General features: G+C 46.3%; 1 protein-coding gene across 2 annotated transcripts in view; it reads left to right on the top strand.

The window, feature by feature from the left end:
- The window catches only part of ACVR2B (activin A receptor type 2B), a 97,313-nt gene that overhangs the window by 33,383 nt on the left and 37,197 nt on the right, over positions 1–26,733 (top strand). The window contains exon 1 of one of the 2 annotated variants that reach the window (XM_075705696.1): positions 10,060–10,156. The exons of the other annotated variant lie outside the window; for it this stretch is intronic. Within the exon in view, the coding sequence (XP_075561811.1) occupies positions 10,060–10,156 (97 nt within the window). Of the gene's footprint in view, positions 1–10,059; positions 10,157–26,733 lie in introns of those variants that run through there. 2 annotated transcript variants of the gene reach the window in all.

The following is a 26,733-nucleotide window of genomic DNA, read 5'->3' as shown; positions in this document are numbered from 1 at the left end:
CATGGGAGAAACATATGCCTTGATTCCTAAATGGAGAAAAAGAAAATATTTAGGAAGGAGAAACAGTTCTGTGACTAATTATTTTTAATTGTTTTCTTTATAAAAAAAGATCAAGATTGTTAGAGTGCTTCTTCCCCTCGAAAATGTCTACAAGTGATCAGGCTACCAAACAGACTAATGAGATGTCAAATAGACTTCAGTTCTTAAATTGGTTTAGTTACACAATGCAAAACATCACATTGGGAAGCAGATGGCGTGTCATTTTTAATATGTCTTGTAACTTGCCTGAAACCACTTCAAAGTTTCCTTAAAGAAAATGTTGATACTTCTGACCAAAAGAGATGCTACTGAGTAACTCTCAGCATAACAGCAAGATGTTGGGCCAGTGTCTTGCAAGTATTGTCAGTGCCTTCAGAGGCTTAGAAATAGAGGTATCTTTTTAAAGGGGTTTATGTTCAATGCATGAAATGCTGGTGCTCTCTTAGAAAATTGGGACCCTTTAAGGTTGGGCAAATTGGTCACGAAAAAAAAAATCAAGGCTATAATATAATCAGTTCTGAAAAATCTTTCTCTGTGCCCAGATTATATAGTTCAATTGGCAAGCCTTTTGGACTATGCCTTCCTTAGAAATGCCTGTGTTGCACTGGAATCTAAAAGATACGTTGAATAGGAATATGGAGAACCAGAAACCCCGCAGCAGCAGGGGTAACCCTTAGCCTCGTTTGCAAAAACATGAAAATGGCTCAATATCTTGTAACTCGAGTCATTACAGCATTAATAAAAACAGCATTAAGTGCTGCCAGGCTGTTCTATTGCAACCTTAATTACTGAAAGAGTAGGAAATGAGTGTTTGGGTGAAAAACAGGTTTAGGATTGTCGTGGAGATTAAGTAATACCAAAGCAGAGGGAGAGCTGTGCTTGAGTGATGAAAACTAGGAGATAACCTCAGCTATATTTTGAATCCATACCCAAATATGCTTCAGTGGCTTTGGAGGGTGTATTTGTTGCATAGGTGGAAAAGTCCACGAGATGCTGACGATAGCAATGAAAACGAAGTCAGAAGTAGGTGAAGAGATGTAATTTTTTTGATAGGCTCTAGTATATATGAAAGGTCAGTTTAGGTATCCTCAGATGATTTAATGCTTGAAGAAACATGTCTTCCCATTATAGGTTTCATTAAATATTACTAGAAGAGTATCAGTTTGGGTTAGGGTGAAAATCAGAAAATAAATTAGTATAGGTAAAATAAAGCAGAGGGTTTAATTTCTCTCTAATAGTCTTCACTCATACACGGCATTCCTTTTGTTACTTCAAATTCATATTTCTAAAGGAAAGTGGTAAATGCAAAGGATTAGTTCCAAGTTAATATTTTAACATGTTGTGCAAACTTTCTAACTATCTTCTTTTACCACAAAATAACCTGAAATAGTGGAGTCGCCTCCCTCCCTTCCATCCCTCCTTTCCTGATCTCACAAGCATCAGGAGGAGCAGGGTAAGCTTTGCCACGGGCATCCTCTTGTCAAAGATGCTTAATTGCTTCCGAGCCTACTAATCTAATACATGAACAAATACCAAAGCAATTAATTGTGTTGATTTAACACCCATTTCCCCTCTTTTCTTTCCGATTCCCCCTCCCCAAATTTCTTTTCATATTCATCCTGTTGGCGACAGACCATCGGTTGTGAAATTGGGTAATGTATTGACCTTTTTGGGTCGGAAAGCTGTGACTTCCAGGGTGAGAGCTATTTTAGGAGGGAAGGAGAAGACAGAGGAGTTGGTTTGGACACGTTGGTGGCAGGGGATGCTTTCTGCTGGGATGAGGTGTGATCCCAAAACCGCTGTTGGATGTGGGACCTTTGGTCATCTGCATGGGGAAAGAGGAAAACCAAGCTGGATTACACCTTCTCTGGGCAGGGAAGAGGGGAGCTGGCCCTTTTGAGTTGTTTTCGCACCCTTTAGTCCCCCTGCTGGTAACAGAGTTTATAATTAACCTCATTAATGCGGTATACGGGGCCTCAATCAATCTCTGGGCGGTCGCTCCCGAGGATATCTTGCTAAAGGCCTATACAGTAAGCGCGTTTGGCACCAGAATGTGCTGAAGATCTTTGTCCGTGGCGCTAATTGCTTGTGTCATCCTTCTCCCCACTGCCAGGTACACACGGTTCTGGAGTTTTTCCTGAACAGCAAAGAGTTTCCTTGGAAAGAAAACAACCTTGCGTGTATTTTTGATGATTTTATGTGGCAGCGGTTGTGTTTTGATGCTGCTTAGGGGGAATTGAGGAGGTGGAGGCAGTTTGGAGGGGGACCCTCTGTGAACCCAGTGGAGAGCCTGGGTGGTTTTGAAAGGTGCTTCTCGCCTTGGGGTGCCTTAGAAAAATCTGTTTCTAAAAGAAAAAAAAAAAACAAATTGAAGGTGTAAAACAAAAGAAGCAAGGAGCAGGATCACTTGCCCTTATTTTTTTCCTTGCTTCCCCAAAACGGGAGTGCATGACAGCATGGAGCTGCATCAAGGTCATGAGGTTTGCAGAATAGCAACCAGGTGGAGGAGAAGGGAAAAGCAAACACGAAAAGACTGGGATTAGTTTGGGGTTTTGTGGGAAAATAGTTGTCTGGCTGTTTCTGTGGTAGGCTGCTTTCTGTTGAGTGCAAATTGAGTCATCTCATTTTATTCATCTCTTGGCATGACTGTTTTTTTGGTACCTGGTGGGTTTTATCCCATGTGGCTTTGTGGACCCTTCCACATTTTTACTAAGGATTTACAGATCTCAAGGAGCACCTTTGAATAATATTGGCAATAGAGTTGCTTTTATTTACTGCTTTCCTAGACCCTTCACAAGTAGTCCTGGGATCCTTAAGGGTCTGTGCATCAGTAGCTTAAAACTCCTAATCCCTTGAATTACAGTTGTTCTGGATTGTACTGCTGGATTGGGACCTGTTCAACTCTGTTTTCTAAAAGGCAGAGCAAGACTGGAAACTATTTTGTTGCAAAGGAGTTATGGAAGCTTTCAGCATGACCATACTTTCTGTCTCACAGTGGGAGTAAAGATGGTGGAGCATTTAAGAGAAATCTGGGGGGGAAGGTGGGTTCTGGGGCGCCTTTGCTAATGGGTGGTTGTGGGTGTTCGCTCGCCTTCCTGGTGGTGCTGGATTATTGGCTTCATGTGATCCTGGTGCAGGAAATGTGTTGGAGGAGGAAGGGAGGAGCAGCTTTTTTGCCCATCTTGCACGTGGAATCTTGCCTTGCTTGTTATTTTAGTTACAAATGTGTTACTCATCCTTTTGTTTGCTTGGGGGCAGGACTCTAGCAGTAGCCCCTTGACCATACACTCTAATGAACAAGAATGACCCAAGAAATCTGACCTACCATTGTCTTTCATTCTCAAAGCTATTTTCAGTACCTGTAGTTTTTGTTTGGGCTACATCTAAAAAAAAAACCCTTTTAGCAGCCTCAATTGGTGGGCTGCAGGAGGGTGGGAAGGCCCTGTAACCATTTCCCCCATTTTATTTTCCATAAAGTGCGAGCATTTTGAACAGAAAACCTGACAAGTCGTTTCCTATCATGCATTGTAATTATCTATTATAATAGGGAATAAAGGATTAATTAGTTTTCAAGCTGCAGATATGATTTAATTAGTTTTCAAGCTGTATCTGAAACACCTGTCTCGGCAAAATCAAAGTGCTTTCGTTTAAGGGGGAAAAACCGGGGGAGAGGGAGAGGAGGGAGCAAGTTCAGGGTCACTGATGTTTGCCGACCCATGGGGTCGCTCCCTGATTTTACACCCTCAGCAAGGCGTGATGTGTTTTTTTCTTTTTAACCGTCCAGTTTATGACAAATGTTCCGTTGCACTGATGTGTGCACGTGTGTTCAAGACATCGTTGCCAGTTCATGCCACTACGCCCCACAATTTAAGAAATTTTGAGTGTCCCCTATAAGATGCATGTGCTGACCCTAGGGAGGTCGTGGCAGAGGAAAGGACCAAACCCCATTATTTTTTGTGAAAATACCAGCTCCAGTCACTTTGCTGGGGGAGGCCAAAGTGGTGGCCGTGAAACTCTCCTCTGGTCATCGATTTGGGGACAGTTCAGTGCTGGGTGGTCAGTTTAGGTCAAAGCATGTTCTTGCTGTACGTGAGCCACAGCTGAAGTCTCCGTCATGGGCAGCAGTGTCTTTCCATTGGGATTAAATGTGGTTTGGGAGGAAAACGGGTGTAAGCCAGGAAGATTGAGGGGTGGGTTCTGCCGTGGCATCACGGCTAGCACCCGGCACTCCGGGATGGCGTGGGAAGATGAGCTCCCAGGCTGTGGCTTCGCCTGAGGGCCAGCTCTGCCTATGAGTGAAACTGCATCCTCTCTACTGCCTTTTCCTTCCAAGATGATGATGATAATACTAATAATAAAAAAAACCCCACCAAACTAGGCTGCTTCTTCCATATTTCAGGGTCACTCCCTGGGAAGAGGTTTCCAAAGGAATAAGAATTTTGCATCTTAAAGGTGGGAAAAATTGGATCTTTCCTGAAAGAGGCTTTCTTTTTTTTTTTTTTTTTTTTTGCGGTATCTAAAGATTTTCTTGGCGCATATTTTTTGCCCTCTATCTCCCTTTCTCCCTACCACTTTTATTTTGAATTCTTCCTTACAAAGCAGCACTACCTACCCAGCCAGACGCAGGGTGCAGCGTGCTTTCTTCCTGTAGTAGTAGTAAAGGTCACGCTTCCCTGCGGTGGCTTTTTTGGCTGGGTTATTTTTAACTCAGAACAGCCCATCTGCGCTTCTCCTCTCCCTTGCCATCACGTTCGCACGCGACGGGGTCTGCAGGAGCAGCACAACAAACTGATTGCACTTGAGTTTATTTTCTTTTTGTTATTATTTTGGGGTTTTTTTTTGGGGGGGGGGTGTGGGGTGGCTTTTTTTTTTTTTTTTTTTTTTTTTTTTTTTTTGGAACCGCTGGGGCTCTGCGGTTGGGTTGCGCCTGGTTGCTCGCCAGCAGCTATAAATAGCGTTGTGTACAAGCAAGAAGTGCCTGAATGAGGTTGAGCGGCAGGAAAGGAAAAGCCCCTTTTGGCTTCCAGCTGGCTGCCGGCCAAGCAGCGCATTGCTTCAGCAGATGAATGTTTTGAGGTAGCGTGGGAAGGAGAGAGCAGTGAGTAAGATGGTCTTTCTCCAGTTAGAGGTGTGTGTGGATGGCTGCGTGTGTGTCTTTTGTTGGGATTTGATTTTTATGAATGGCTGCCTGCGGGCAGGGCGGTGCTGCCGGTGGTGATGCAGCGGGCTGCGAGCGGCTTCCTCCCGAAGTTTGATCCCTCGAGGTGTTCGTGAGCGAGCCTTGGGATGGACGTGGCGGTGAGGATGCTCTGGAGGATCCCGGGCAAGGTGGTGCCGGGTTGGGAACCAGGTAGGTTTTGGTTGTGATTTTGCCCCTGCTGCTGCTGTGTTTAACGTCGGTCAAGTTTCTTCTCCCTTTTTTCTGTTCTGGAAGCGTGCCATCGCATTGGAACTGGGGTGTTGCACGTGTTTAATGCATGTCCCGTCTCCAGCGCTTCTCACGGCAGGTCATGATCCTGGTGGGTTTTGGACTTTCGAGCTCAGAAAATGGGAATGGTCCTTCTGCAGCAGGAGGGTGGGACTGTCGTGCGTCGCTCCCTTCGCCCCCACCATCTCTGGGGCTGAGCCGCCGGTTGGACACCCCGAAGGGCACCCATAACCCCAAACCTGCTTCCTTGCACCCAGGCTCTTCTTTCCTGAGGGGTGGTGATGATTTCTTACATTACTCTAGCACTGAGCAGACCCCGGTGCAATTGGGGCTGTGCAGATAGACTAGAAGGAAACTCAAAATCGACCCTTGCTATATACATTTTTTTTTTCCCTTTAATGCATAGATAACTTAATTTTAATCAAGGACTTTGCTTGAGAAGGCTTTTATCTATACATACTTTTTTTTAAAAAAAAGTGCCTTTATATGCTATATATAGAAGCACGGATTAAATGGCATTGTTACTATTGCATTAATTAAGTTTTTATCAGAACCCTTAGAGACACTCTTTCAATAAAACCTGAATTGGACTGGTGAAAACCTGACTTTCCTCTGTCCAGTTATTTCAGCTCCACTGAAAGGCTTTCTAGGAAGAGGCACAGCTCATCCTGGAGAGCCTGCCAGGTTTGTGGGAAGGAAGGAGGATGAGGGGAGAGTTTGCTGTCTTTGGCTTTCAGTTTTAAAAGGAAAAACAATAAAAAACCCCACCAATTTTCCTTTCTGAGTATAGTCTGAATTTGCTAAATTTTAGTCTGAATCTTGAGTATTTTGATGAGTTATGAGATGCTAAAAACAGGGGTGAGAAGTAGAAATATTTAGGGAATTTACTCTCTCATCCCTCTCCCTATTGTAATTTGTTTGCAAACTGAGTGAGAAACATTTATGCTAAGAAACTTGGGTTATAGTCTTTAAGAGGTACAATTAATGATTTACTTACCTAGGTAAGGTTTCTTAAAACTTCAAAGCTGATGAATTAGCTCTACAAGAAAGGAAGCAGGACATTAGGGTTCAGCTGATATGCTGATGAAGGCAGCGTTAGTTTTTAGTAGCGATGGTAATGCGTTAATGATTGCTTATATGACAGAACAATATATTCGAGTGTTTATGGTTGCCTGTGCTGCGTCGTGCTATGAGTTAGCAGTTACTGTAACCATCGCTGCCCAGAATAACCTCAGATCCTGCGCAGTCTGCTTCAGAAAAGCCGTATACTGTGGGTTTTGCTCTCTTAAATGTTTTGGGGACTTTTCCTTTTTTTGAAGCTTCCTCCTAATTGTGTTGATCATTCTGCAATACAGGTAACGAAGCATTCATTTAGTAAACAAATCAATCTCCCTCTTTTTGGTTTCATAGCTATTCAAATGCTATAGCTGCATTATATTGCTGGAAAATATTTTTTTTTCTTCTGTAATTGAATAGTCTCAAAATGCAGAAATGGCACTCTATTTATTTGAACTGTTTAGAGGAAAATTAATTGGGCTATTTTTATGATTGGTCTTTTGTGTCACAGTCTTATTTTTCACTATCTGATTTCTGTAGCTAGAGTAAAAGGACCAGAAAAAAATCTGCCTCATTTGAATTGCTGATATTTCTTTTATAGAGTTTTAGGTTGGAATTTTGTAATTTCTGTTTTTGGAGCAGGAGGCAGAGCGCTCGTGCAGGAGAACCCAAAATGTGAAGTCTCTTTTGTGCTGTCGGGATATCGGGGCTGCTTTGATCTCCCATGATGAAATGTAAGATGCTGCAAAATGATGGGTTGCTCGAGAGACCGTGGAGGGGGGGTTCCCCCCTTAAATTCTTCGGGTGGCTGGATCAGATGAGGGACCGTATGCCAACCGTATCCTGGGCTGTGTCACAAAACACGTGGCCAGCAGGTCGAGGGAGGTGATTCTGCCCCGCTGCTCCGCTCTGCTGAGACCCCACCATGGGTTCCCCATAAGAAGGACATGGACCTGTTGGAGCGGGTCCAGAGGAGGGCCACGGAGATGATCCGAGCGCTGGAGCACTGCTCCTATGGAGACAGGCTGAGAGAGTTGGGGTTGCTCAGCCTGGAGAAGAGAAGGCTGCGGGGAGACCTTATTGCAGCCTTCCAGTACCTGAAGGAGGTCTACAAGAAAGCTGGAGAGGGACTTTACAAGGGCATGTAGTGGTAGGGCAGGGTGTAATGGCTTTGAACTGAAAGAGGGTAGGTTTAGATTAGAGAGGAGGAAGCAGTTCTTCACCGTGAGGGTGGTGAGGCACTGGACCAGGTTGCCCAGAGAAGCTGTGGATGCCCCCCCACCCCTGGAAGCGTTCAAGGCCAGGCTGGATGGGGCTTTGAGCAGCCTGGTCCAGTGGCAGGTGTCCCCGCCCGTGCCAGGGGGGTTGGAACTAGGTCCCTTCCTGGAGACTTCAAGGTCCTTTCCAACCCAAACCATTCTGTGATTCTGTGACCCTCTGGAGGGAGCGGGACAGGGTGGGGGACACAGGCTGGAAATGCCATTAGGGGAATTTGAGCGACGAAGGTCAGCAGAGCCCTTCCTTAGACCCAAGCGAAGGTTGTGACCCGCAGCTCCTGGCGGGGCACTGTCCCCTTTGAGGCTGCAGGATTGCTCCCGGGTGAAACCGAGACGTGGAGGGCTGGCTTTTCCCTTTTCCAAACTAGACAATTTGTTCTGCGCAGTGGTGTTTGCTAACCCAGGTCAGAGATCAAATGGCAGGCTGAGCAGGGAGGTTGCAAGCGATAGTTTGGGAAGTCTGTAAAGAAGTGGACATGGGAGCACCACCTTCAATACCAGGTGTGAAGCCTTCTCCTGAGCTGTGCTTTCTCCCTCTGGTGCTGGCACTGTGCGTGGATGTGGGAGGTTTCTAGGGGTGCTGCTCCAATTACTTGAGCAAATCTAATTTTAAGGTGGGGGGTTGGTAGCTGGCAGTTACTGACTGCCTGGCCATGTCTGTCCGTCCCCGGTTACTTGCAATGCCAAGAAAACAAGGTGACTTGAAACCCTGGCAGGAGACACGGGGCTGATGTCTCTGCCCCCGCTAAGGAGTGGGCGACTTCTCAAAGGCAGCCCGTGCCCCGCTGGGGAGGGGGCTCCCGGCCGTGCTGTCCGCACAGGCAGCACTGAAGGAGAAACGGGCGCTGCCTGCACCGTGCCCGGCCAGCGCAGCCGGACCCCGCTGTCGTCGCTGCTGCGGGTGTGTGGTGCCCTGTGCTGCCGGTAAGTCACGTCTCTGGTGGTTTTCCTTCCCGTTGTGCTGTGATTTTAGGAAACCTGCTTTTGGCTGATTCCCCCAGAAGGTTTGCTAAAATCTATGTAAATCTGTGGTCTGCCATCCGGCAGAGTGAGTTTTGCTGGGGCTGGATCAGTGACTGCAGCCCTGTAGTGAGCAGCTCTGGTTTGACATAATCCATCTAAAATGCTGAAAGATTTTTTTTTTTTTTTTTTTTTTTTTTTAGTTTTGCAGTTGTCATATAGATTATTTGAAGCAGATAATTATCACCGACATGTGGTTCTGTCCCTTTCCTCCCCTCTCCTTGCGTGAAGGTCTGTGAGGACTTGGGCGCCCTCCAGCCGCTCCCCGGCATCGCCGCGATGCTGAGCTGCATGGAGAGCTCACCGGAGGAGCCTTTCGGACAGCAAGACCTTGCTATCAAGGGAAACGCTGTTATCTCTGCGATAAAATGCTGTTTATGTGGTTTTTGGCAAATAGCCTTCTCCCCTTACAGTCACTGCTACCGGCGGAGTTGAGTCGCCCTGCACGGGACGGATGCTTTAAGGAGACTGAGCCAAGTGAGGCGCTTGGAGCGCTGCTGCCCCTTCCCTGGGAACTCCCTCTCCTTGGTGGCCTTTGCGCGCTTGTGGCAGCGCAGCGTGTTGATAGGGAAGTGTTGTCCTCTAATAAATGAGAGATAGCGGCTAAGGACACGTTAATGGTGGAAGGTGTCGTATGAGAAACAAACACCAAAAGCGCTTTGGGGGCCGTTGGCGGTGCTTCCCTTCCCGTGCGGATTTTGGTGCGCTCCTGGGCTGCACAGTTCGTGGACAGCATAAAGGTTGTTAGGAAGTTACTGTTAGCTCTGAGGCTAAAATGTGCTTTGGCTAATTATGCTACAGTGCCTCTCCATTTTACACTGATTGCTTTTTTTTTTAAACTGTAGTAAGTGTATTTTCTAGTGAAAACATCTCCCGGCATGACGCGGTTTTTAGTACTCTAAGCACCTAATGCTCATAGTTAGTGAAGGCAGCCAGAAGACCTTCTGCTTGGGGTGATGCCACGTACCCAAGTTTCACTGCTCCAGAAGGGATTCTCATCTCCCGGTGCAGCTGAGAAGGTCATGCATTAATGGAGAGAGACCGATCGAAACCACACTGCTTGTTTGAACTGCAGGCAAAACAAAGTACGAGACTTCATGCTTTAACTCCTCTGCTAAGTCGGATAGAAAGGGGGGGTGAGAAGATAAGCTTGTTCCCGTTAAAAAAAAAAACTATAGCCATATTGGTTTTATAGCCGTTATAGCCAGAGTTGAGGGCCACCTCTGCTTCATCCTGTTGATGAGAGGAAGGATGAAAGAGTCATCAGAGCTCTGGGCATGTGGGACATCCCGGGTTGATCCCCTGCTCTCTCGCAGGCTTTCCCCTGTGGTCCTTGGTAAGTGGCTATGCCTTTCGGTGTCCCAGCCCCCAGTCTGTAAGCACAGAAAATGCTGGGAGGCTGAAAATAATTTATTGGGGTTTGGAGGGTACTCAGACTGTCAAGTGGCGGTTATGTATGCACCCAGCATGTGCATCCTGGTTATGCGTACAAGAAATTGCCGTTGTGATAAAACCACATGTGCATAAGGTACTCATTTTCCTAGGTGATCGGGTTGCATCAGTTTGGGTTGGGTTGGAGGACTACCAGGTCGTGACAACTGCGTTCAGTATGTGAAGAACAAGATGGATCATCCCTGACCAGCAAACCTCTTCTTTGTTGCTACTGTTATGTACTCCTTGTTTTTACTTATACATGCGTGCACTGAAATTCTGGAGGGGGTTTTGCAGGGTTATTTCAGGAGCAAAACACCATTGTAGTCACTGGAGAAAGTGATCTGGATGCCGAGTGGGTTGCAAGCATTACTAGATCGTGTTTTCTTTCTCTGTGTGAAACTTTGGAGTATGAGATTGTTCGGAGTTGTGTTTTTGAGACATGCAAAGCAGTGTATTTGAGTGTACAGTGTAATTAGCACTATAATTAGCCTTCTAATTAATGAAAGCCTTGATTTTGACATCCAAAATAGTGTCCTGGTGGTTGGGAAGAATACATATCGGTGTGATGGGGTTGCACGGTGTCCCTAATGACTGCACTGAGAACTGCTGGTCCAGGGCACACCGGCAGAGCTGCCATAGGGATCCCAGTGAAATACGTAGGGCAGGGGTGTGTGCTATTAGGAGAATGATGTAGGCACACTGCCATGGAGAGAGAGGTTAAATCACTATGGCCTAAAGCAGATTGGCATTAAACCTTGCCAAATTAAATGTTCAACCTTTCCTCTGTCAGACGTTGCATTAACCAATGGTGTAATTAAGAAAAAAACAGTAATTTTACTCCGAGAGCGAGCCGAAAGGGGTCTTGTACCTTGAGTTGCAAGAGTGAATAATGCGAATGTCTGTTGAATCGGAGAGTTCATATGAACAGGTTTTGCCAAAAGTGAGTCAGTAGGGAGAATTAATTCTAGTGCCAAGCAGAAGTTCCTACTGCAAAATACCATGGCCTAAAGAAGTGGAGAAGATAGGGTATGGTTAAAAGGAAGGGTAAAAACACTCTTTTCGTTAGTGAAGCGTTGATGATAATTGGTTGTTCGGTGGTTGCTTTAGCTGTATCTAATGGGTGTAGGTTCAGATGATGCCTTCTTGTTATTTGTTTTTATAAACTCTAACAAAAACCCCACCGATTTTAAGCAGTTGAGCCATTTAAACTAGATTTTGGTTTTGCTTGTTTCTTTGGCTCCACATTGTTCATTCACGCCAGTGAAGTCTGCTGGTCTGGAGAGGGCAGGAGCTCCACGGGAGCAATCACGCTGATGCGGTGGCCCAGACTTTCACTGGATTTTGTGTTCCTCCTGATGATATTTTTATTTTTTTGAAAGCTTCTTTATTCTGTAGCTATTTGGTGTCATCTCGGCAAGCTGTGCAAAACCAAGCGCCGTGGTTGCAGTGACTTTGCAATGCTGGAAGGAAACGGTTTGTTTTTTGTGTTGGAATGACCTCCTGAGTACCCGATCCTTTCTCTGCCTGGTGAGAAAACAGAGCTGTTCCATTGCAACTGATACTTTCCACGGTGGAAACAGCACAAGTGCGTGCGTGGGGATATGGAGGAGCACACCCATTTTCTTGGGCTGGAGGAGCAATTCAGGAGGAAAAAACCTATGTTCATGGGCTGGAGGACCAGTGCCAGAGGAGACAACCTATTTTTTTGGGCTAGAGGAACAGTGTGAGGGGGAGACAACCTTTTTTCTTGGGCTGGAGGAGCAGTGTAGACTCCGTGGAGGTGGCATTCTGCTAGTGGGGTTACAATCAGCCGGTCCGCAAGAAATCTTCAAGCGGAGTGAGACTCCCAGGAGCCGCGTAGTTACTGATAATCAAGCCCAGGCTCTGTGAAGATGGTCTCAGCAGCTGTGCTGGTCCTTTCATCTTTCCAAGATGACCCGGGCGCTGTCACGGTTGTTCAGGTATCACAAAAAATCCCCGGTTTAATGGCGTGGTCCTGATGGCTGCAGCATCAACCCGAGCTCTGCCGGGAACGGCCCCTGTGGGTGTTGTTTAACTTGACAGATTGAAGGTGCTCGTTCAATTAATGCTGCATCATGGTTCGCTTTCGGTAACGCAGGAGGTGTCAGCAGTTTTGTTTACGAGCCTCTGTGCTCTCCCCGTTTAAGTCATTCCTGACAAAAGGAAGTTTAAATGCTCGCATTGATTCCCAGCTCCGCGCTGCAAAATATCCTCACGTGGCAAAGACGCGGAGATTTTTCAAAGCAGCCTAAAGGATTTAAAGTGCTTTTAACATCTCAGGCACTGAGCTCCCAGGCCTTGGACCACTGCTTTTAAGCATCCGTAAGTCACAAATAGATTTAGAAGATAAAATGCTGGAGGCTATTAGTTCTCTCAGCGCATGCTTTAGTTATTATTTCTTTTAAGGTGAGCACGCTTACTAAATTTACCCTTTGTAGCGTTTAAAGATTGATATTCACAGATTTGGCCTTTCTAAAAAGTATGTTGGGTTTTGTAAAGAATGTTATGTCTTAGAAGCAAGATTTCTGGAGTCTTTTTCATAAGTCTTCTCCCTGTCACTGAGTAAACTACCCAAAAATGTAGTCCTTAAATAAATACGTAATACATGTAAGAAACTAAGATGCTTTTTAGTTTTCAAGTAAAAGCTTGAAAATAGTGGAGGGAGGTTGTGTTTTGGGTTTGTGGTGTTTTTTTGTTTTTTGGTTTTTTTTTTAAGGAAACCCAAATTTTTAACAAAAGTAGTTAATTTTTTCCACTTTTTTTATGGACTTGAAATGTTCCATACTTGAATGCTTCCTTTGAAATTTTTTTTGAAAAGGCTAATTCCGTGTTTAAAAAGGCTAATTCTGTGTTTGAAAAAATTAGAATATAATTTAATAAGAAGCCCCAGCATTTGGGGAAGATTGTGGAAGAAAACAAAAAGAATTTCAATTTGAAACTATTTTACATGTCAGATATTTTGGAGTTAATTGGCTTTTGTATCTTGTTCATCTGCAGTAGATCTACCAAAATAGCCTAGATGATTGCTCTGCTCCATCTGGTTATTATCTTGCTGCTTGTAATATCCTTGTGCCACGCTGTTGTGGCCGGCCGCGGCTGAGAAAAAGCTTGCTGGAGATTCCTGAAGATCTGCTCTGTTATACGTTACCAACTTGTCAGGGACTCACTTGACAAATTGAAAATTAGCCAAATGCTTTTCCAAGCCAAAGTAGCCTGAGATGATGTCTATGCATCATACCAAAGAGCTCTTTTTAGTTCCTTAAGGTGACTGACTCCAAATACTCCTCAGATTATTAATAGCGCCCTAATAAACCTGGAGAGCGATCCTATAAATTTCTACATGTTCGGGGGTCAAGCAGGGAAGTCAATATTAATTAATAGTCAAATGCAGTGTTTTATTTCATGTAATCAGCCTCCTGACAGTCTGAGCAGTCTTGGAGGTTAGTTACGCTCGAAGAGTGGGAGCGATGCCAGAGCATCCCATGCTCCATTGTTATAAAATAGCAAATAATCTCGAGCTGGTGCGTGTAATAGCTGCAGATTTAATACATCGCCCGAGATGCTCCATGCCCTTTCATAAGGGGTGGTAGGAGCGACGTTCTCGTGGACCTTGTGGTGGTTTCTGCTTGCCCTCTCCCCCAGCTTTTGCCGCAGGAATGTTGCAAAGCAACAGAAAAAGCGGCTTCCTCATGAGGGCAGAAGAGGGGTGCAAAGACCCAGGTGTCGAGGTGACCTAGGGTGGTTGGTAGCTTCAGCGGCTTCATGGTGGCAGCTCCAAGGCAGAAGGTTGGAGGGAGAAAGGAAGGACACGTGGAGAAGCTCCGTGCTCACAGCACAGATGGAAAAGGAGAGGGGCTCCAGAGAGAGGGAAGAGGATGCCCCTGAGGATGCTCCTAATGCCAGCTCTAGTATAAACTAAATGACTTCAAAATAGTTTAGTGTGCACTACTGGGAATATTTAAAGGATTAAAATTCTTTTTTGAGGGGGAGTTGTGTTTGTGTACCTGGACTGTCAGATTACTGTGCTCAAAAGCAAATCCATTTATTTGAAGGAGTGATCTGTAGATTATTTCTGCCTTTCAGTAGCCGATCTGCAGCTCCTGGGAATTCCTCATAACTCCTCTTCTCTTTTGTCTGGCTGGCAGTTGGCATCTCACTGGGATTTGGCTGTGGTTTAGAGACACCCTTGGTGGACAAGGGTGGGCGATACCTAAAACTCATTGCAGGACGTTTGATAATAGAAAGCCCATCTTGTCCAGAAGTTCTGCCTTCGCTCATTTTCATGCTAGCTTGAAACTCTGACATGCCCCAAATGCCACCCTTCACCACCAAAAAGGGCTGAGGGGGAAGAAAGGAAAAAAAAGAGTATTTTCCAGCGTGATGCACAGATTCCTCTTAGCCGAGGATATTTGACAGTGCGAAGATGGATGCTTCATCCAGGTATTTGTATTTTCTCTCCAATCCGTTATTAGAATGAATTAGGATACCTTTTGGCTACCGTCTCTTCTCCAAGCGGCAGGCTTCTCGTAAGTTATTTATGTGGGAGATGTCACCTTATTAATTATATTCCTGTGTAACCTATGTACGGGGCTGATGCAAAGTGTTCCCCAGCGTGAGGAGGATTCACGTGTGATGGAGCCGGGCTGCATCCACAGCGCTCATCTCTGAACCTGCACCATACTTCATTCTTGGGGAAGAAAAATAAAAAAATTTGCAGAGATTTGTGGCCAGTTAACCCAGGCAATACTTCATTTTTGTGGAAGAAAAAAAGAGATTTGTGGCCAGTGAAAGGTTTACTATTGAATTTTTAAAATATCACATATATACACATGCATGCATAAATACAATACGTGAATATAAAATAAACATATATTCACTGCCAGCGCTACTGATAGTACATTAGTGTTTTATTTCGATTTAAATACATTTCGCCTGCCATCCCGTTGCAGCTGGAGTTGCAGTCTCCAGGTTGCAGTGTCCCCGGTGAAGTCCCTCACCGTAGGGCAGCCGGGTGGTGGCCCTACAGGGTAGAGCCAAGCGTGTTGATGTTTCCAAAGCAAAACTTCTCTCTCTTTACATTTTTTCTGCTGTTGAAGCTGATCAAGTCAGTCAACATGAAATTTTGATTGAAGTCTTCCTGTGTCCTAGTTTTGACCCCTGTTCAGTGGAGCACGTCTTGCGGTTCTGGTTTAGGACATCTTCCGATTCTAGTTTAGACCAATCGTATATTTATATATATCGTCTTAATGTCATGGTCACGGCCTTTGCTGAAAGATACGGACTAAAGCGTGTTGTCTGAATGCTCTCTGAATCGGGGTTTTTAGTAACGTTAGCCAGATGTCAGGCAGCCTATTTTTGGGGGGAACGTATGTAGATGGAGGCTAGGAGTGGCAGCTCGCTCTGTCATGCTCTGCTTTTCTAACACTTAAGGACATGGTTGTTCATCTTCCACGTTTCCATATACAGATGCAGATGAAAATAAATGTTCCTGGTTTTGAACCGTTTTTCAACAAAATCATTTAAAACCTTTCTCAAAGCTTGGGCTTTCCTTCCATGATCTCTTCTTATCCCAAGTGTTTCCTAAAGGAGACGTTAGGCGATAGCGTTACGTGTCTGCCCACTCCGCTCCTGCTCAGCCTTTTGACGTTGGTGCCATCTTGATGGATGAAGTTTTGAAAGGTGACGTGTGTTTCTACAGCTATCCTGAGAAAAAGCTGCTGGGTTGAAAGAGTTGTGCTTCTGCCATCTTCTTGGCCAGGCGTTTTATCCCATCTGGACTGTTTGGGGTTTTGGGGTGCAAACCCCAGCTGCCACATGGAGCTGCAGAAGGGATTGCCCCATGGGTCAGCCCTCCAGTGACCTGGTCAGCAAATCTGTCTGATGGGGCATCCCAGTGCTGGTGCAATACTGTATATTTTTACAGTCGCTGCCTTTTTCCACATTTTTTTTAACAGTGTTTTGACTTCATCTCTGGCTGTAATGGATTTTGTGCAGTTGAGGAGATAAACTGAGAAGCTCCACTCGAAGGTACCTCGTTGAAGCCTCTCCTCTGCCGCAGGAGTGCTTGCTTTTTCTGGCCATGTGTGGTTTTTAGCCGTAGTGGCCGAGTTTCGAGTGTGTATTGTCGAGCACGTCGCAAGGCTTTTCGGTCGGCAAAGCGAGTGTGCACGCAGCACCAAATTGCCCAGCGTTGCAACAGATTTTCTTTTAATGCCAGCTACATCAAAACTATTTGGCTAGATCCCTTCTTTCTACATTGACGCAAAAGCAAGATAAATAACTGGCGATTGATTAATTCAGGACATGGGCTTTTTGGGGGAGGTGTTTTTTTCTTATAATCCGTGGGGCTGAAAATTGGTCTTGGCTTCAGTGGGGATGAAGATCTGTTCCTGTGGTGTGGATTTAGATTTAGCTGCAATTTGGTATGTCTTCTCCTAATGAATAAGCTGGCTGCCTCCTCTGCCCCGTACCACTTCTTGCTCCGTTTCTTGTGGTTTTTTGTTTAAGTGTGTGCCTTCCATAAAGCCCAGCAGCTTGAGCATCTTTTAGTCTCGGTTTAAGCACATGCTTACACACTGCCTTGGATAGAGGAGAATTTCAGTCCTGAACCGCCACTTTCTCCATTGCCTGTTCCCTGAGAATCTGTCTAAAAAATTAACAGAAACCTCTAGCTTTTTTCAGATATGCTTGTGACATGAATAAACAAACAGCTCAGTGTTTTCCTAAAGGACCAAATATATTCCAAAACTATACCCAATAACTCTCGTTGTGCAGACAGAGGTATTTTGGATGAGACCATCCAACTAGCTGGTATTTTTTTCACCGCTATTCCTGTGCCTAAACTCGAGCTTTTATTGCCGTAGCTACATCAGCCAGGGATCGGGCAGCCGCAGTGCTGGGGGAACCGCCACCTCAGGTGTTTAAAGAGCTGCTTTTTGAACCAATTCCTCTGTTGTGGGATAGGTCTGAGTGGATGGAGGCTGATTAATGCCTGCCGTTGATTTTGGGCATTTGTGCCTGAACTCCAAGTATCATTTTTATGATGGGGGAGGCCAAAAAGCAGCTGCGTGAGCTGGTTTAACCGGTGAAGTGTTGGTGTTGTGTGGGAGTAAGGGGCATGGCAGCCAGGAGACCGGGATGCCTGAAAGTGTAGACCACAGCCATAAAAAAAAATAAAATACTTAAGCATCTCAATATCTTGGCAGGTCTGAGCCGTAGAGCTGTTTTTCCAAAGGGTATTGGACCCCTTGCATGCTGGTTGGGTTTAGGTGATATCTGCCCGGGCATGTCCAAGTTTGCAAGCAGGTGTTGGAGTTCAGTTCTCCATCTTCATGCTTGTTTTTTGACTGAATGCTAAGAGGCTTTGGGTGGGATGCTGAGACACCCTTTCTCCAAACGGGTCCCTCCTGTATTTGCAGGGGAGCTTAAGTGCACGTGCAGAGACAGGGTTTCATGCGAATGCATCCTCCGTCAAAATCTGTATTAAATAGAAATAGGGCTTGTTGGACTCCCCTGATCTCTGGTTTGTGTGGCTGAGCGATGGAGAGTCTTGGCCTACTTTGAAGCGAGAGAAAGGGAATGTGTAAGGGGAAGCAGGAGCTGGAGTTGCTAGGGAAACATGAGTGGGGATGCTTGCATGGCTCTCACCTGATCCCTATCGCAGCAGCTCCGCGGCGCAGGTTCTCTTTCACGCAAGTCTCATGTAGTCTCCCGGGTGAATTCACGATCACAAAAATCTTCTTAAATTCTCCACTCCAGGAGCATTTCGCTCCCGAGGCTCAAGGGACAGCAGTGGTGCCTAGCAGGACCCCAAGGAGACGGGGGACACGCGGTCAGCCCCTGGGCTGCTCCGGGGATGCGCTGCCCATCGGCATCGTGGCCGGTCCCCACTGAGGAATGAGGCAAATACGCATTTGAATGTCTGGATTCCTCTTGGCTTCCCCCTGCTCTTGTAGGTTTTAATAATATCTTGTAAATGTTTTCATCAGCTGCTTCTGTGTTCTTTAATTGAGCGCAGATGAAGGAATGTTTTTTGTATGACTGGTTTTTTTCACATTTAAGCAGCGATACATTTAGTTTAAGCAGTGAGCACTTTTGGGGGATGGATGCAGGACTGTTTGTAGTGTGATTATTTTCTTAAGTTTCGAACTAAACAGTTGAAGAGGAAAGCAATTGAAACTTTCCTGTGCTGGCTGGTTCCTTGGGAAGCAGCCTGTACTGTACAGGAATTGGAAGCAGCTGGCTTTGCTTTATAATTAATCGAGGCAGCGATTATCTTGCAATAATCTTGCCCCCTTCATCTCCTACTACAGAAGTAAACACAACTTCAGCTTGTATAAACTGAGTTTTGGCCTTCCACCTGTTGCTACCAGAGGTGAAACTGCAGGCACGCCGTGATGAGCTGCCCCTCCAGCAGCTGCGCCCAGCTCGTCAGCCCCATCGCCCCGGGACGGCGCAAGAAGGGGATGGCGCAGGACGGCGCAAGGAGCAGTGATGGAGCCCGGTGCAGCTCACGCTGGCCATGAATGAGCTGTCCCCGACTCGGCCAAGCGGGGACCACGTTTCACAGCCAAACAGCCGCACGAGGAGAAGGTGTATGTGGGTGCTGCGGGGCTTCGGCTGCGCTGTTTCCTTTTTTTTTTTTTTTTTTTTTTTTGAATGAAGCATTTCTGGCCAGAGGCTGCTGCTTGGAGCTTCAAACAGAAGAAAGGAACAAATTAAAAAATGAAAGGCACCTGCTGAGGGGTGAACGTGGGGCTTGTGCTGCGGTGCCACGCAGGCAGCGTCTCGAGTTAGTAGGGTGGTGCTGGGTGAGATGAGCTCAGATTAGCTGAACTTGTGTCCTTAAGAGCCTTGGTTACACCCGAACTCGCAATGGACTTGAGAGGCGGTTGGCACGCACGCGGCCGGCTTTGGGGCAAAGTCTCAAATCCCTTTTGGCCAGCTCGGCCGAGTGCTGCCTGGGGGTCGGCATTGCCGCTTCTGCAAATCCCAGCACCCCCGGCTGGGCTTTGCCTTTCCGTGCTGCTTTCAGGTCCCGTTTAAAAGGAAGGCGAAAGCGTGTCTGAACAGCAGACTCTGCATTCATCTCTGATTTTATTCCTTGCCATTCCCCTGCAATACCTTCCTGCTGGGAAGGTGAAACCGTGAGCTGGAAGGAACCGGCTCCTTGCTTGTCAGCGGCGCTGGTGTGGCCCGTGTGCTCGCCCGGAGGCGGGGGACGCTCAGTGCCAGCTCCTGGTCAAAATGCATTTGGTTTCTAAATTAAGACGGGGATTCTGCAGAAACACTTGGCATAGGTGAGTTGGAAAAAGGTTTTAAGGGTAAGCAGGTTATTTATACTCTACCTTGCGTGTCCAGCCTGTGTTTGTGCTGCTGAGTCGTTTATGTTTATTTTCTGGAGAAAGACCTCTGCCATAAATACTCCTCTAACCATCAGTCAGCAGCAAGCACAGGGTTGCCATAGGGCACAGTGTCCAGCTTGGATGGAGGAGTCTGGCTGGCATTTAAATGGGATACAGCCCCTTCCCAAGGACCCTATCCTGCACCATATGGCAACTAAGAGGGAGCAGTGGGCTGGGTGGTGCGGAGACAAGTGGTCCTGTCCTGAGTTAGAGGTTAGTGCATCCACGTGCGCTCGTGTACGGGTGTCCCCAGCCTCCCTCCTCCATCCCTGGGCAACTTAATTTTAAACACTGGAAAGATTTCAGGCTCCTTGGGCTGGGAGCAATCACACGTTCATGCATATGATCATTTTTTAGCAGGGATTGGTGTGTTTATATGAGCCCTGCTACTCTATGGCAATGTTTCCACTTGTGAAGTCCCTGGAAAGTACTGTTTAATATACATTTTCCTCCTCTGGACATAGGTGTGAGCTGGCCATTGGGCACTCAGACTAGTAAAAGAGGTTTGGAGGTGCCTCTTGGTTCAAAGGTGGACGAAAAGGGTTTGGCAGGAGCTGAAACCCACAAGGTATTAAAGAAAAGCACCGTCTTCCCATAAAATGTCTGCAGGGACATTTATCCTCACATTTGTCTCACGGATTCTTCGGTAGGAAAGAGTTAAATGTCTTCTCACATGTGTTGATCGCCACAGCCTTGAGGAGGTTTCTTTTCTTCAAGAAATAAACGTAGCACGTGTTCAGCTAAAAATACTGCAGGAGGAATCCTTCCTTGGCCACAGCCCCGATATAGGAGAGCAGCTGTGAGTCGCAGGGATTTTGTTTGTTTTTAAACTTTATCTGTCTTCAAAGTGATGCTGTGGTGGTCATGGGGCGTTAGAGGAGCCAAAGTCCCCATTGACCTTCTTTTGCATCTGAGGGTGGACGCAGACAACGACTTCTTGGCAGCTGTTTGCAACAAGGGTTGGAGGAGGCTCTTGGTTTTATTTGCAGTTACCTGCAAAAGCAGAAAACCTGGAGGTTACTGGGATGAGTCGCACTTGGGTGGCTGCAGGGTGGAGCATCTTTGAGCTTGCTTGTCAGTGTGACCATCTGCTGCTGCACAGAGGTGGAGGGCGATGAGAGGTGCCTCAGCCTAACTTTTTGTGGGAATCAATCCATGACACAGGACCTTCGTCATCGAGCAAGGCACCTGGTTCGCTGTGTTAACGGGTAAAATGGATGTTGAACCCAAGAATTGACTGTCTTCCTCTAACTGTGTGTACCTTTGATGAGTTCAGTGCTTTTGAAAAGTCAAACCGCTCCCGTGCGTCTCTCAGCGGTTGGGATTTCTTACGTTTGGCTTAACCTTCTACTTTAGGGCCTTTTACCCCTGCGGGTAATTTCAGCTTAGTGTTTCCATTCTTAAACCCATCGTGTGGGGTTCTTGGTGCCTCGATAGATTCACGGTGAGGGATGGGACTTCCTTGCTGGCTGTGTTACCACCGCAGGTGGATGCTGCTGCTCATCATCATGAAGGTGCCAGGAAGCTGCACTCAAGGACTGACATGCCCTGTGCTAGCTGCTCCCACTCCCAGCCAGATCATTTTAAATTGTGCCTTACTTTGCATTGTAAAAGTAACCCTCCCCTCTTTTTTTCTTTCTTTCTTTTTTCCTTTTTTTTTCTTTTTTCCTTTTTTTTTCTTTTTTCCTTTTTTTTTCTTCTTTTTCTTTTTTTTTTTTCTTGCATTGCTGGCTAGTCATTCTCCCACCACCCCAAATCCCAATTGAGACCTGATGCTAAGGGGCAGATGAGGCAGTGAATGTATTCAGCCCGATGATTTCCACATGAGCAGGGCTCTGTGCCGGTGAAAGACGTGAACTCATTGCAGAAACCTCCCAAGAACAAAGCTTTGGAGAAAGGATCAACCTTATTAGCACATTTAAGGAGAAAGGGGGTTTGTCACTGTATCAGTTTATGCTTCAGCACATTAGCGTTGTAAATCTCTTTGTGGAAGGATTGATTAAAAAACTATATTTACTTTCCCCCCTAAAAACCCAGAAAGAAAAAAATAAATCCCCAGCACACTAGTTTGCTGTAAATCTTTTAAACAAAGTTTATGGGGTTTGATGGTTTGAAGCCGCCTGCAGTTAAAATGATTTTTTTTTTCTTTCCCAAGCGATCTTTTGGTTTCCCAAGTATTCTTCTGGCCTTTTCACTTGAAAAGGAAAGGCAAACTTACATGAATTGAGCAGGGGCACTCTTTGAATGAAGCGAGGGTCAGCGCTTCTCCAGGCTTTTCTTCCCATTGTTTGAAGAATGCACTGAGGATGGTAGGAGCAGATGTGCTGCTTCTATCTGGGCTTATTCTGCCCCTAGTACGGATATGAGCTGCCTTTGCATTAATTCCTGCGATGGTTACTGCAGTTTAGTCCACATCACCTAATGTATAGAGGCTGTAAGCATAGGATGAGGCTCTTCTGATAGAGTTGTGCTTTACATTGATGCCATCCCATTAAAAAACAACAACAGGCTGAAAAATAGCAGTAGAAGGAAAAATCAGTGGAAATCTTTTCAGTTCTGTGATTTATGTTGCGGGATGCATACCCTGCGCTTGTGACCCCTCGTAGAGGTGTATCTGCCGTACAGTCCTGCCGCAGCTGGGATCGGCGAACATAGCCAGCTGTGTTAGTGATGGAGGGTGGACTGATGCAGCATCCAGCCATTGATTGCTGAATATGAAATGTTGTTTGTAATAGTACCTGCCGCTGGGATTTAATTCCAGCAAAAAAAAAAAAAAAGTGGAAGGTGAAGGAGATTGCATTTAAAATAAGTGTATGTGAATGATTTATCTGTATTTCATAAAACACAGAAAGATTAGCCATGCTTTGAGCACTAGACTACTGATGGCTTTTGTTTGGTCAGTGACTCTCAATTTAACTATGCTATAAATGAAATGGAGAATGGGCGCTCGTGGTCACGAATGTTTTAATGTTAACAACAAAAAAAGTATGGTTTTTATTAGGGTAGAGGTTAAGCAGTCTGGCTTGGGAGCAGAGATGCTACATTACTTAAAGGCAGCCAGAAACCTGGCAGATTTTTTGCTTTTGCGGGGAAATCCTGCAAACAGGGGCTTGCTTCTGACTATTCAAATTGACATGAAAATCTCTGCCTTGTGTTAGTTACAGACGTGGCATCCTCGGTTGGGCTCTGTCCCATCATGAAAATGCTGTTATGTCACGGCATGTTACTAGCTGGCTTCCCGCTGTTACGGTATCTTTTAAGGTAGGTTTTGTCTCGTGGGCACACATCATTGCAACCACTGCTTCAAGGACAGTATCTCTTTCATGAGGACCGTATCTCTTTCACCTTCTGAATCTCTCATCCTCTTGAAACAGAGCAATTGTTCAGTGGAGAATGTAAAGTACATCCTCATCCCTACCCATCACTAACGATGGAGGCGGTTTGTTTTGGTTGGGGAAAAAAATATAAAATACATATAATTACTCATCTATTCATCTCCCTTTCTGTCCCGTTCTCTTACCTTGTTCACGCATGCGTATGGGATGTGGTTTACCCGAGGGAGAGGGCAGAGCTGGGCTCAGGCAGCCGTGGGAAACCCTGCTTGTGTGAGCGATGGCTCCGAAGCAGGTCGTGGTCCGCTTGTCCCCTTGTACTGGACAAGGAACGATCTTTATCCCATGAAATGCCCACGTGGAAAATCTGTGACACGTGTCCCTCTTCCCTAGAGGGGGATATGCTGGGAAGAAGTCCTGGTCTGCTCCGCAGGAGCTGCCTTTGCTGCGGCTCCCTCTTAATTCAGCCTCATCTGGAGGAAATTACTGGTTTGCACCTGATTCATTATCAGAAAATATCCACTTGTGATGAGGCTGGATTAGCTGTGACATTTTACAAGGCGAGCTAGGAGAAATGCTTCATGATTAAGTGAAGCTAGTTTCTACCCGAGCCGTGTGCTTTACTCTCTAAAATGTCTCATTTTTGGAGGGCAGGATGCGTATTTCTCACTTTCTTTCTGACAAGTACATTTTAAAAACAGGGCTAAACTGCAGACAGTCAAACTTACTCCATCCCCTGGTCAAACAAGACTTGGAGAGATGCTGTCTTCAGCAGGATTTATGATACATTTATGTGCTTGGAAGATGCTATGTGATACCCAGCCATAGGTTGACTATTCAGGGAAGCGGTCGGATGACAAAAGGAGTCACCCAGCAGAAGTTTAGTGCGATGGGCTTGAGATTTTGTAGACTGTAAGGTTGTTAAAGAGGACTGCGATGCACTAATTTAACCTTCTACATAGCGCGGACAGAGGAACTTTATCTTCTGATACCCACAGCCTGTCATTTTTCTTCTGGGAACTCTTCAGGCTTAAAATCTGCTCCAAGGTGAGAGTCTACTTAAGCCTCTAAGATTGCTTAGCAGTCAGCAGAGCTGGAAGCAGCACGGTCAGCTGAGGAGCAAAGTGATACTGGGTATATCGGTTCCAAATCCTGCGGGGATACCCATGATGTGGCAGAGGCTGTTGCTACCGACAGAAAGCTCTGCTGAAGGAATGGGACCAAGAAATCTGACTGTAGTGAAACCTAATATCCACGCTGGTGTTTGAGTTGAAAACCATCTGCTTGAGCTCTCCTGCTCTCCTAGTCCAGCATGAGAAGTTTGTGTGCTTCCAAGAGGAATTGTGGAGAAGTTGTGTCCTTTATCTGTAAGTGGAAGATGGAAATAAGAATTGGGAGATAGAAATCTTCCATACTGGGATAATGAGGTGAGAGAATATAGCATTGGGAGAAAATACCTGGAAGGCACACCTGGCTGATGCAGACAGCTCCTCTGGAAAAAAATTTGTCAATCCTTAATCTCCTACTGAGGATGCCCTGAATTTGGGATTCCTCTTGTGCCCCAGAAAACATGTGGATTCATCGGGCTTCCCTGTGTGTTGAAATGCATGAGAAAGAGTCGCTTGCTTTCTAGCACTGCTGTGGCGTGCTGTCTTCTTGCCATCCCTTAGGCGGGTGGTTTGCAAGGCGGGATTTCCCAAAAGCACTTGGTGTTGACTCAGCCCTACTTCCAGAAACCAAGGGAAATAGTTGCTGAGGCATTTGGAAAGCCCCTCCTGGAGTTGCTCAGGTCCGTGGGGACTTCCACATGTGCTTTGATCTTGCTGTCTGCTGCTCTTTGAAACAAAGATTTTGTGGAGAGCCGATAGTTGGGATTCCTGAAGACTTTTCCCTTCTGTTGTGCAGCAGCTTTCAGTCTTGCCTTTACGGTGACGATCCCCCATCCAATGCAAGTTTGACCCCGTCTTTGGCATATGCCAGGAAAACACAGAGGACATTCCTGGAGCTGTGAGTGGGGTTTTCAGTACGGACAAACTCAGGGCAGTGGCTTTCTGGTTTGCAAACCCTCCTACTTGATGAGCAGGAGGACACCCTGCAGAAGGGGACGAGACAGGAATTTGGGGGAAGTTGGATACAGCCAGCAAGTGCTGGCACCAAAACACTGGGTGGGGTGGGGAAGATGTCCTCGTCCGAGTGCTGTGCTCTTCGAGTCCTCGAGTGACGTTGAGTCTGTGCAGGGAAGGTGGGTTGCTCTGTCCTTCACCAGTGAAATCACGCGCACGTGAGGCTTTTCTCCAGTGGCACAAACCTGCCTCGCGCTGCTGCCAGCAGCTCCTTGGATGCTGTGTTGGGAAGAGCTCTTTGGACTGCTGTTGTAATGCTCACACTCAACATACCCCATGTTTGCCTACCCGGTTTAAAGTGTTACTAGTTCCTGAATACAGAAACTATTTGCAGGAGCTCATTATCTTCCCTGCTGTTGAGCACTACAGCTTTTAGGAAGTGGCTGCTAAAGATGTGGTCAGATATGCTATTGAAATTAAAACGCAATATGAATTTAATGTGAAATAGCTGCTCCTAAATGGCTGCATGCATGTAGATATTCCTAATCTGGAGCGGAGATTAATTTTTAATCTGCTATATTTCATTGCAATGTATCCACAAGGCTAAATTGAAACAAAACAATATTATTCCAGGATAAACATGCTCGCCTGTGGGTATTCAGGAGGAACGGGAGCCTAAACAGCTCCGCTGGAACAGCTCTGTGCATGCACAAGCCGCAAACGGATTGCAGGCAGCAATCGTCTGCTGCGATTTTAAGAGGGAACCCATGATGTGGAAAATCCTTTGCAGCTGATATGTCAGTCATACCTGAGGATCAGCCAGGAGGGAAGGATAACAGCACATTTGCTTCCCAGTCGAGGGCTAGCAGCTTGCAAAAAACTTGAGTAAACCTGGAAATAAGCTGCTGGGACTTAATGGGGAATTGCAGTGCGGTGTACCATCAGTTATATAATGTCGGAGAATAAGTAGTAAAAACACTTGGAAAAAGGAAATGGAGCCAGTGCTCCTGATCTTGATCAGTGTCTTAAAAGCAGTAACATTGATCAAAATTTCTTGCAAACCACTATTTTCTGGGGCATTCGTGCGAGGCCCGCTCTACGTTAGCTGGCTCTGCAGGAGGCGTCTCTGTGGGAGCCGTTTGCACCGAGGGTCGTGCGAAGGGATGGGGGAATTTTCAAGGTGGTTCTGGGAACTCATTAGGCTAAAAAAAAAAAAATCTATGGTGGGTATAAGTGGTCACTGTATTTTTCCCTTTTAACATGCCTGAGCCGGGCTCCCCCACCCCTCCATCACCCTCTCCTCTCTTGGTGCTCGCCTGCGTGTGCGGCTCCGGACGTGCCAAACCAGAAACGCTCCTCCCTGACCCCTTCGGCCAGATTTTGGGGTAGGAAGAGAAGTTCCTGCCTTGCAGCGGTTCAGATGCTTTCAGGATGCCTTTGCTCCGGCAGAGGTTTCCGTGCCGGGCTGCCTCCTCATCCTCTCCCTGCCGGTGCTGCTGGCATTGTGCCGGGGGTCCCGGGTGGGTTGGGTGGCCCCGGTACCGGTGGCCCCGCACCCAGCGCAGTTGTTGCTGAGCAGGACGGAGGGATGACAGGCGCTGGTGGCACCCGGGCTGTGCAGGTGTGCGGCCACGAGGCTTCTCCGGCCACCGCGTTCCC

Source organism: Pelecanus crispus, chromosome 2 (genome assembly GCF_030463565.1).
Source record: "Pelecanus crispus isolate bPelCri1 chromosome 2, bPelCri1.pri, whole genome shotgun sequence".
Taxonomy (NCBI): Eukaryota; Metazoa; Chordata; class Aves; order Pelecaniformes; family Pelecanidae; genus Pelecanus; species Pelecanus crispus.
This window is presented reverse-complemented; position numbering and strand designations above follow the sequence as displayed.